Source organism: Barbus barbus (assembly GCF_936440315.1).
Source record: "Barbus barbus genome assembly, chromosome: 3".
Lineage (NCBI taxonomy): Eukaryota > Metazoa > Chordata > Actinopteri > Cypriniformes > Cyprinidae > Barbus > Barbus barbus.
The window spans coordinates 18,308,639-18,320,777 of NC_136731.1; the positions used below are offsets into that span (position 1 = coordinate 18,308,639).

At 38.2% G+C, this 12,139-nt stretch overlaps 1 protein-coding gene across 7 annotated transcripts in view; it reads right to left on the bottom strand.

Annotated features, from left to right (window-relative positions):
• Nucleotides 1–3,529: 3,529 nt before the first annotated feature.
• The window catches only part of LOC306859309 (myocardin-related transcription factor A-like), a 60,091-nt gene continuing 51,481 nt past the window's right edge, over nt 3,530–12,139 (bottom strand). For 3 of the 7 annotated variants that reach the window (XM_079400288.1, XM_079400287.1, XM_079400291.1), the window contains 8 exons: nt 11,744–12,127; nt 10,755–11,312; nt 9,879–10,058; nt 9,665–9,781; nt 9,036–9,185; nt 6,579–6,659; nt 6,276–6,333; nt 3,530–6,187 (listed from right to left, as the gene is read on the bottom strand). In XM_079400288.1, coding sequence (XP_079256414.1) covers nt 5,655–6,187; nt 6,276–6,333; nt 6,579–6,659; nt 9,036–9,185; nt 9,665–9,781; nt 9,879–10,058; nt 10,755–11,312; nt 11,744–12,127 — 2,061 coding nt within the window. In that variant the 3' untranslated portion in view covers nt 3,530–5,654. The remainder of the gene's footprint in view (nt 6,188–6,275; nt 6,334–6,578; nt 6,660–9,035; nt 9,186–9,664; nt 9,782–9,878; nt 10,059–10,754; nt 11,313–11,743; nt 12,128–12,139) is intronic. The other 4 variants (XM_079400290.1, XM_079400289.1, XM_079400292.1 and 1 more) reach the window with 2 other exon arrangements.

The following is a 12,139-nucleotide window of genomic DNA, read 5'->3' on the forward strand; positions in this document are numbered from 1 at the left end:
GTAACCCGGGTAACCCAGGATACTAATAAAATAAAATGAAAGAAGTAAAAACCAATAATATATGCAAGTTAAGGAAGAATCAGAAAGAAATCCCTGATTAAATGTGGCGATGGGCTCTTTAAGAGCTAGTAACAGCAGTGAACAAAGCCCCGCCCATCTGCTGCTTGCTGAGCGCCTGGATCGATGCAGACCCACGGAGCATCAAAGTGCCACAAATGAACTTCCTTGTTTGAAAATATATCATTCATTTCCTTGGTGAGTTAAAATGCAAACATTAACGTGATATTTATGCAAAAAAGTGCCGCGAATCTGATAGAGAATCGATACTAGGTGTGTTTTATATAGGCCGTGCGAGCCGAAGTGGATAGCACATGGGCTAAAGCTAACGCACGTGTGAAAATGCTAATGAGCTAACGAAGTAACAAAGTATGGCATTTAAGTGTCAATGTGCTCAATAAGTGTTAAAGCGTTAAGTCAGTGTGTTATTTGAAGGGCATACACATGATTTAATGATGAAATTGTTTGAATTGAAGATTAATTATTGTTCTGTGTCCATGTAGGTATTGATTAGTTTGTTTTTCAATTTGAAATTAAATAACCAGAAACGTGAAAACGAGATTTTGGCTCGATTTTAGTTTTTTGGTTCAAGGTTAGAAAACGGATAAACGACTTCAAAATTAGTTTTCCTCTTGTGGGCGTCGTGACACGCCCCTTTCCGCCGATTGGCCAACCAAATCTGAGCCTGTGGAGTCATCCTCAGGTCGTTCAGCAGAATAGTCCTCTGCTGCTGTACGGGGCAGGTCCTAGATCGGGCTTTCCTCTGTGCAACCTAATGCGTTTCACAGAAATATTCATTTCAGCAGCCAGCCTGTTTTATTTAGCTGTGCGCGTAGTTAAATCTGTATGGTGAAGCTACCCATAGACAGCGCACAATGGATGAGAATCACAGATAAAAAAGAAAAAAAAAGACAAATCTGATTAAGTGCGTGCTGTTAGGATACGTACGTCTCGTTAATTAATTATTTACTGTCATTCATGTGAATGAAGTCTGTTTTTAGGTTGTCAATGTAAATGCCTCTATCAGGGTCGGCGTGAGGGGGCATGCACACATTTTTTATTTTTATTTATTTTTACACGCAAAAAATAAATATTACGTTTTTAAGAGGAAAAAAATAAGTCACGTATAAGTGGATAAATAGTTATACTAATATTTATACAAATGGATAAATATAATTGCAGTATATAATAGGTTTAGCTATAAATAATCCAAAACAAAGCTAAACTGAAGGTAAAGTTATCCAACCGTTCTCATTCGCACAAATCTTTCCAACGCGATATAGGCCTTTTTGAAGCTATTTATTAGGTAAAATAGGTTTTGTAGTTCACGCGCATTCCAGTATCGACGGAAAAAATCATGAGCAAAAATATGCCACAGTGGCCCGGTGCTCACGCTGGCACGACGGCACGTGAACGGCTACGCGGTTTGCAATGAATAGCCTAACAAACGACTATATCCGTGTTAAAACTTTCCCCCCATTAAAACGAACGCTCAGTTTGTGGTCCATTATTACTTTAATGAAAACACACACACACAAAAGACAAACTCACTTATAGGCTATTAAACTAATGTTTTATTAACAAAAGTTCTGAGTGTGTGTCAGTGCCGCCATGATCCTGTCAATCTTGCGCAGCTCGTGCTGTTTTTTGTCTGCTGTCTAACTCTGAATTTTGTTATATAAAATGGGCGGATGGCTGAACACACCGGCACAAGCCTTAAGAGCAAGTTATTTATCTATAGTTATTTATCAATACACGCGTCGAGGGCTGTGCATACTCCTAACATAAATCCTGGCTAAATGCACGTTTCCGGCTATGATTAGCCAGTAAAAATTAAATCCACCCTCAACCGATTTGCATTTACAGTAGGTTATTTGCAATGACCGTCCCATGTCCAAAACTGAGCGTATTGTCTAAAACAGTGCTCGAATTGAGGTATATCCTACTGCACTCTAAGAAATGCTGGGTTAAATGCAACTCAACCAACAGTTGGGTCATATGTTTAACCCAACCGCTGGGTCAAAACAACCAAATCGCTGGGCTGTCCATATTTTTGTGCAGCTGTCCCTTTGTGCCATCAGGTGGAGATTTCACTAATGAGTTTTTATGACTGCATACTTCAATGAATACCTTGCACGATCATTTTGATTCATTCTCGACATTTTGGGTAGTTATGATGCCAGTTTTGATGACTTGGCAATAATCCTATAGACTAATAGTTAATGATCGGGTATAATTACAGACTTGTCACAGGACTCATAAACCTCTTTGGATAAAAGCATCTGCTAAATGATAAAATGTAAATGTATAAAATGTTTAAATGAAAAATGAGTGCACTTTGCAAAAATTTCAAGAATTTGAATTCTTCTTAAGCTTTTTCTTAAGAACAATCTTAAGAAAAAAAGATAAGAATATTCTTAAGAATTTTTGGGAATACAAAATATTCTTCACTTTTTTTCTTAAGTTCAAAAATAATAAGAAAATGGCAGTTAAGAATAATTTTCTTCTTAAGAGTGTTTTGTGAATCCGGCCCCTGCGTACAGCAGCAGAGGACTATTATTCTGCTGAACGAACTGAGGATAGATTTGTTTGGCAATCGGCGGAAAGGGGGCCTGTCACGACGCCCACAAGAGGAAAACTAATTTTGAAGTCGTTTATCTGTTTTCTAGCCTTGAACCAAAAAAACTAAAATCGAGCCAAAATCTTTATTTTTTATTTTTGCACAAATGAAAGAACTGCTGTGTTCTCGTTTCTGCCTACTTCATTTCAAATTGAAAAACAAACTATCAAAACGTACACGGACCGTTCTGCCTTGTGTTTTTACAGGGCTGGGTTTTTTGTGCGATTCAAGTTCTTCTGTGATGAGTTTCCTGATTCATGCTGGACGCTACGAGGGGCAGTTTGTACATGGCGAGCCACCCACAGAACCGCTTTCTCTGTTGAACTGTGTTTTGTGCCATCAAACTGGTAGGAGGATTCTTTCTTTTACTTTTGGACAAACGGGACTCGAACTCATTGAGATGCTGTTTTTTCTATTTTTTTCTTTTTGATTTCTCAAAGACATTGTGATCCTGAACTATTCTAAAAGAATCAAGTTCTCTGAACTCATCTATTCAATTCATGAACTCCGGTTAACTGAATTAATTTGTCAAATCTTGAGCCTCTGATTCACATTGGACAGATAATTAAGTTTTTAGGAGAAAGTATCTTGAATCAAACTGATTGTCTATTTGATCACATTTTTGAGGTATTCAAGTTATTGATCACAATATTTTGTGCGAAAGCATTTCTATTGTTTTCTTTCATTTTGTTGTTACAAGCAACAGTGTTGAATTTTTGCATGAGTTTTATTTTATTCTTTTATTATTCATAAGTGTATGAGAATTTAGTGAGACATTCTAACCCACACATTTTTTAAACCAAAACTGTCATTTCCCCTCTAGAAAGTACACAGAACATTTTATTTTTATTTGTAACATTTAATTTATTTTCCAAAAATAAAGTCTTAAAGACATTAAGCCCTGAGAGGCTCTGAAGCCCCACAAATGAATGCATTCAGCCAACAAGCATTGATGAGTTTGATTCTCCAGCATACAGCAGGTGGACTGGAGATCATGTGGATATGAAGTTCAATTTGGGCCACAAGAAGCACCAGCCAAAATCCTGTAAGTGCAAATTCAAACAGATGGAGAGCGTGAATACTGCGGACAGTAATGCTGTTCCCCCAAATGACGCACAAGCATGCACGCGAACACACACACACACACACACACACACACAAACAAAACAATTCATTCCTGAGCTCATGTATAAGATGCAGAAGCACCGAAAAATGCACATTAAAGCAATGCATAAAGTAACTGTAATAATATACAAAGGTGTTTGAGGGTCCTTGAAATTTGAATGTTCATTAAATGTGATCATGTCTTGTGTATCTTATCTTTTATACACTAAAAACTTTACATTCAGATCATCTTAGAAACATTCATTATCTCTTACAGGCTCACATTCCTTTATCAAAACTTCAGCTTACAGACAGAAGAATTGATAAAATACAGTGCAGTACATACAGTACGCTGTGTACTGTGATAGGCATATACAACATTTTAGTTCATACACAATGCAGAATATATACAGTAAAATGTTTACAAATCCCCATTCAGATCAATGGACAATATTTTTGAAAGGTACAGGCATGTTTGATTTTTAAGAGCATTAAATTAAAACAATGTAATAAAGTAATTTCCCAGAACTCGCCATGTCTTATACAGTATATAGCATGCAGTTTGATAAACAATATTTACTGGATCTAACAAATATGAAGCAGTAATACCTCTTTTAAGCTTGCTAAAATGTGATAAAAATGAGACTGTACTTTGGTGAAGACTGGTAATGTAAACCTGGCAAGGATGAATAGTAACACAAGGCTATTAGTTCAGAGTCATACTCTTAAGTGTCAAGCACTCTGGGAAATGTTTAATCTTATACTATTAACATAGCAATTAACTACGCAATTAAACCTTCATCTGGCAGCTATCATCAGGTTGCAATGCTAGCAAATGCTAACAAAAACAAGGTTTGAATGGCTTTTCTTTCCATGATGAAAAAAACAAACAAAATAGCTATAGTAGCATAGTTCAGCTGTTGTGTTAAACACTGAATAGTTTACAGGCTATCTATATAGCCATAATATAATATTTTTGGCACATCTACAAAATGTTGAACATTAGTAGCTGTGGATGCATGTACCTGTTGAGAGTTTCTTGTTTAACAAAGATCTAATTGAATTGAAATAGTAAGTACTAATGATCAACAACAACAACAAATTATTATTGTTGTTATCTTTATTAATATTAATACGGTTATGGTAACATATGAATGTCAATGCTAAGAAAATGTTACAAAATCTGTTGGCTTATGCTACAAAATGTTTAGCAACATTGCTTCAATACTATAAATAGTAAAATCCAGGTGTGTATTCCAACGCTATTGAGTTATGCATAAGTCTACCAGGTATATTTGGTAAAGCAGGTAAAATCAGAAAAATTATTCCTTTGATGCCGCATAATCAAATTATAAGGTGAATTAAACTCAAAAGCTGCACTTAGTGAATTAATCTGCTAAAACTGATGCAAAATCAGGGTATATTGCTTGTACATATGGATATTTCCATAAGCACACATACATCACCGAGACGTTTGAAAAACTCCATCTAGAAAGCATCTCGTTTTAAGTGTCATTAATATAGGAGCAATTCACATTATATATGATAAAAACAAAAATATCTTGTTCTAATATTCAAATTTAAAAGGTTTAAGCAATGTTTCAGATGAACAAATGACACCCAGATAAAAACGACATGTAGACTGCTCTGTGACATGTGTGCTATCAGGGGTGTGAGCATTTGTGCAAGCAAAGGTGAAGGATAAAGTCTGTCAATATGTAACAATCCAATTTAAGTTAGTATTTTGAAAATCCATACTTGAATCCAAATGGGAAAAGTCACTGGTGGAAACAAATATAAACTGTACTATGTGAAGGAAGCTAATCCACAATAGGCCCTTCCAAAAATATTGCAGTCTGCGATATCCCATGAGCTATAAGCTAGACCAGTTCATATCTGAAGTGTCCAGAAAGTCTGTGGAAAATAAGCTAGAGGAGTTGTCTCCATTCATATGTACCATCCCAGGCCCCTCCAATCCAGTCCCGCCCATTCCGAGCTCCAGCCAATCCATGGGGTCGGGGGCGGAGTCTATCAAATCTGAAGGCGAGTGACTGGAAAAACTCATGTCACATGTATCCATTGGGGAACGTGGGTGGTCTAGGATACTCGGCGTGCTGAGCATTTGGTTGTGGAGGTCAACAATTAGCATCGTCGGTCCTCCTGGCTCCACTCCCAGCAAAGGTTTGCCAGTAGTGCTTTCCAGGAAATCTTCAAGACGCCCACCTCCTGTGTCACAGTTGCTGTGCATCTTAATTGAAGGAGGCTGAGGTTCTGAAATTAAAGTTCTGAGGGGCATATCAGGAGGACGGGAAAGACTGAGAGGGGAGGAGCTTGAGGAAAGGGGCGTGTTCGGTCGAAGCCTTTCGAGAACAGGATCAGGTGCAGCTTTGAAATTCTCAGAGATTTCTGTAGAATGCAGGAAACAAAGAGTGTGAGCAGCGATACGCTTCTCTCATCTAGCTTGCTATAAATGACAATAAATATTAAAAATCACCTCCACGCTGAATTAAGATGTCAAACAGGTCGTCAACCTGCTGATGGCAGCCATTCTCCTGCAAGAATATCAACATCATTAGATCATACTGGGATCTCATTCAATAATCAGATATTGGATCTGAAAATCACTCAAATGAAATGGGAAAACAAATCCTAAATCAGCCCCAAGTGGTGACGACAAATGGATTTCAACAAATTAATGGTAAGAAACATTAATAAGAAAAGAAAACAAGTTAATCTCGCAGGGGGAACAATAGAAATTCAACAGCAGATGGAAGAGAGATGAAGGACGAGACAGTACCTGATGACAAAGAGCTATGGGTGAACACAAGGTGGAAGGAGAGAGCAAAGCATGCTGGTCCAAACTCACACACATCTCCTCCTGACAGACAGATATGGACGCATATTAAAGGTTTCGTTCTGTCATTATTTTCATGGGACACTAACAGATTAATTCTAATGAATTTCATGCAGTTCATCTCCATTAGCGATAGCTTACAAGACAAAACTCACCAAAACGTAACATATCCACCATAAAAGTGGCCCAAACTATTAATACACTATATTCCAAGTCTCCTGAATTCTGAACTCGTGAATAGTAGTAGTCGTTTGACCTGTTTTTGTGGTGCTTATTTTATATTTTTGATGTCTTTGGAGCTTGACAGACATGGCCACCATTGAACTTCATGAAAAAACTGCATGAAAGTACTCCTTTGTGCTCCACATGAAAAATGACAGCATAAAATGAATGTGATGGGAAGAAACAGGTGTGTAAAAAAGAGAGAAAATTATATGCAATGTGGTTAAAAAAAGAGGAGAGTCAGATTAAGCAGGATTGCTAAGAATCATGATACCATGCCAAACTATCAAAACAGTTAACATGCACGTCGCAATAAAGGTCTTAAGATTTATATCACAGACCTATAAATCCGTACTCCACTCACAGAATCTGTGCCGTATAGCAGTCTAGATACAACTCCTATTAAAATTCCTGCCTCGTATGACATAGATTTTGTTATTTAGTTTTAGAAAAGATTCTTGCTGGCCCCAAGACAGTCTTTACATAGAGTACAGACAAACACAAGCTCTGCTCCAAAAGCCTTTTTTGTAACTCTTTCCAGCTTTACACAGTCAACAGTTCTTAATCTTAGGTGTTCTGAGATCTCTTTGGCTCGAGGCATGCTTCACATCAGGCAGTGTTTCTTGTGAAGAGCAAACTCCAAATTTGTGAGTGTTTTTGAATGGACTCCAGGTTATTCATGATGACTCTGTTTAGCTTCTTGAGAAGACTTTAGACTAGGGAAACAATTTTTTAGTCTGCACTGTGAATGTTTACAAGGTTTGCTGTGTTCAGTAAAGCATATCATTACTTAAATATATTACTGTTTAAAAGTTTGGGGTTGGTAAGATTTTTTTTTAAATGTTTTTGAAAGAAGTCTTTTATGCTCACCAAGGCTACATTTATTTGATCAGAAATACAGTAAAAACAGTAGAATTAGAATATAAAATAAGTTTATTTTATTTGAATATAATTTCAAATGTAATTTATTCCTGTGATCAAAGTGTCACATGATCCTTCAGAAATCAGTCTAACATTCTTATTTGAGGCTCAAAAAACATTTCTTATTATCAATGTTGAAAACACTTTTTTCTGGAAACCATTAATTTTTGTTCCAGGATTCTTTGATTAATTCAAGAATGTTCAGAAGAGTAGCATTTATTTGAAACTGAAATCTTTTGTAACAATGTAAAAGTCTTAGCTGGCACTTTATCAACTAAATAAATATCAAAATAAAAGAAAATGATTAATTCATTAAAAAAAAAATCTTACTGAGCCCAAACTTTTGAACAGTAGCATTTTTGTTTCTCAATTACTTAAAGGGGTCATCGGATGCCCATTTTCCACAAGTTGATATGATTTTTTAGGGTCTTAATGAAAAGTCTATAACATACTTAAAACTTCTCAATGGTAGTGTAAAACACCCTTTTTACCCTGTCAGCTCTGCAGACATCAACCCGTTCTGTTGCTTTAAATGCTAATGAGCTCTGCTCACCCCGCCGCTCTTTTCTGTGGGGTGACGAACCGTGCTCTGAGAGACTGTTAGACTAACTAGCACGTTATTAGGAAAGGCGATTGCAAAGATTCATAAAAAAACCCTTATACTCACTTCTGCTATAAGTGAAACCGGATCACGGATGATTTGCACGAACAAATACATCTAGGTAGATCAGGGATCAGCGCATTCCCTTCAAAAACAAAAGTAATCCTCTGACTCTTCAGCGGCTCAGATGTAGGGAGTAAATGACGACTGCTTTATTCATAATTTCATCAACAACAAAACACCTCAGTCGCTATGGAGGCATTCTTGTCTGCTCCTGCGTCGAAACAATGGCGGTCGGACTGTTACAGCTCACTCAGGGCGGGTCTACGGTAAGATGCTAGTGTCAATCAACAATCGTGGGAGCGGCTTTCGTCCGTGTGACGTCACACAGACAAGCCGCTGAGAACGGCCTGAAAGGGATATTATTTTTAGGGATTAAATAAAAACCACTGGGTGGATTTTTATCATTATAGGGTGAATGTGTACACACACTGCCAACACACACATTTATGTTCAAACAACATGTAAAAGTGAATTTAGCATCCGATGACCTTTTAACCGAATAGCTGATTTAATGCGGCACAATAATGTAAATGATGTCTAGCGCACCAGATTTTGGAACAGACCTTTAGTACGTACACAAACCAAACACTTACGTTGTTGTTGTTGGGAGATGAGGGAACGGGTTCGGTGTCGTTCATGGAATCCACTGGAGATAAGAACGTTTGGATATTGGCTGGTGATGAGATGGATGTGCAGCTTGATGCTTTGTAATTGGTCGTCACATTTAGATCTGGCTTTAGTGCCTGTCAAAGTAAAAACATGCATCTCAATTAGTCCCAATGTTAATGGGCTAATAACCCATGCCTGCAGTCCTCATTTAAAAACCAGTGACAGTGATTAGTCATTAACATTTTAATAAGTGGGTTTAAAAGTCTCATAACCGTGTTCAATGACTTGTCAGGAATATGTGATGCTGCTTTATACATATCATTAATTTATATGGAGGAAAGATGGCAGTTTTCTGCAAAAGTCCTTCCCTATTAGCCATCATAGAGTCTCAATTAACATTAACAGCTTAAAGAATGAATGTGGCGATTTAACTAGTAATATCAGCTGAGACTTATCTTTTTCTCCTTTCATTATTTGATCAGACTTGACAACATTTCAGACATTTTTATATAACATGATAAGGCCATGTATGTTTTCCATATTCAAATTGTATTGTTTCACACACTATTAAAATAAAAACTGTAAAAAAGCAATAAAGTGTTTTTGTACTAGCCTTTTTGATTGGCTGTTTCAAAATGACGGTTTGTATGGGCTGTTCTGATTGGTTGTTTTTGTTAAGGAATTCAGACATTGATTGGTTGGGAAACATGGTGGGTGTAGACTGCAGTCTCTGAAAATGACAAACATCAATGATTAGGCATACATAATAATTGTATAGATTTTGACATCTCTAAGCACTGAGGCACAAGTTTAATCTGATTGGTTACTTTGCCCTGGGCGCGGCGGCCTCTGGCTGGTGCCTCTGTGTTTTGATTCGTCACTGTTAGCAGGAACTGGTTGCCATTGCTGTCAGTCACTATGGTGGGGGTGGAGTCTGAGTTCAGTACATCCATTGGGTATGAAGGAACAGGACTTGACTGCTGGTTGGTAAGTGCTTGAGGCAACTGCTGGAAAAATGGAAAAGAAGAAAGGTTAACAAAAAAAAAACATGAGACGTTCCATGATTTTCCATTACAATAAAAGTCTGACGTCTGACTACTTCTGTGCCACAAACACAACCCCCAGGAGGCTACAATGTAGTGCTTGGGTGTCAGGGGAAATGGTGTAAAAATCGTTTTTCAGAAACGGTTTAAAAAGTAGGTCTGCATAAAAAAAAAATAAAAAAAAAACCCAGCCCAAACGGTACTGAAAACTAACTCAATCACAACCAAAACCAGCCCAATCACATTCCTGGGGAAAATGGCATCAAAATTGCTCAAACATCATGTTCCTGGGAGTCAAAACATCCTAAAAAAATTCCACCAGTAAACAGCAAACTCACCGGTGTCTTCATTTTTAACTTAATTTTAAAATATCTCTAAAACATTTCCATTTTCAATTTTAGTATTTATGTGCTTTTGTCATTTTTATTAGTTTTTTCTTTATTTATTTAAGATTTATTGTTTTGCATTTTTGCCTTTATTATGATAGGACAGATCTTATTTTTATTTGTTTAGTTTTTATTTATTTCCAGTAATTTTAGTGTGAAAAATGTTGTCGTCAAGGCAACATTTCTAAGTTTTTCATCTAGTATTTTTTATTTAAATTTAATTTAATTTACAAAAAATATTTACGATTAAGCTCAACAAGGAAATTGTACTGACTTGTTTTTGTTGGTTGTGCTGTTGTTTTTGTGTCTTCCTCTTCCTCTGATGTACTTGTTGCTGTAGGTTGCGCTGATTCTGTTGCATTATGAGCTGCTGCTGCTGGTCCTGCTCCAGCTCTATTGCAGCTGCCGTCCTTTGCAGCTGCAGCTGCGCCTGCATCTGCCCTGCATGTGGGAACACCTGCGGCTCTGTCACCATCTCGCTCTCTTCAATCACTTCTATGACCTCTTCCTTTATAGTCGCTCTGATCGCCTCCATAGTGACACCAGTAAGTACCTCTTTCAGTCGGGCCGGCGCGCCCACACGTTTGCCCTTCAGCTGCGAGCGCAGAGATTCGACCAGCTGCTGTTTCTGCAGCAGCATGCGTGTGAGCTCCTGAATGCGCCGGTCCTTCTCCTGCAGCATCTGGTCCTTGTCTATAGGTGGCGCCGCAGACTGGGACACCAGACAGCAGGAGGACGGAGACGTCCGGTTGCCGGGCTCCTCTTTAATGCAGATCGTGGAAGGGAGAGGAGGAGAAGGTAGCAAGGAGAGCTGGGTAAGAGGAGAGGTCACCTGAACGAGACAGGAATGGGCAACACATTAATATTAAGAGCTATACAGAATACTCCAAACTCTTTGAGAAAATGGTTACAGTATATAATTGTTTAAATGTAATAAATAATGTATTTAATCAGACCAAGAGATTTTATTAAAAATGAAGTAGGCAACATTTTACTGTTGCTGAAGTGTAGCCTCAAGCTCACATCTGAATGGTTTGTGGTGAGTGAACACTCAGAGGTGACATGCAGCTTTGACACATGCATCAGCCTCTAGCTGCTGTGGTGCAACGCTTCACTGGTCGCTTCCACAGCAGAAACAGGGTAAAGCTTATCTGTAAATGTCACTTTTTACACACTTGATAACGTTTCACAACTGCTTATCCTGAAGTTACCTATTTTTATTCATTTGAAGACTAGCAGCACAAAAGCATAGGAGACATTTACCATTTCCCCAAAAGCATCCCCATTACAGCTGCTTTCATCTGGGCTCATTCCGGTCGATGAACGCTCTGAGAGGGCGGGGGAAACCGGAGGGGAGGAGCTAGTGCTGCCAAACTGCATTATCTGAGGTGCTGTCATCTGAGCTCCGCCCCTTTCTGCAGTAGCAATGAATGGGAAGGAAGCAACCCCCACACTCCTGTCTGCTGATTGGGTGGAGAAAGAGACTCCTCCCACTACAGGGACTGGTGGTGTTCTGGTTTTAGATGTCGTTGGTGCGTTGGTGCCACCGTTCTGCTCGTGAAAATTCTTCAGCCGCTCAATAAGGTCGTTTTTGGTGCCTGAGACAGTTAAGCCCCGCACTTTTAACTCCTGTTTCAGCCCTGCCACCTGCAGGAAGTG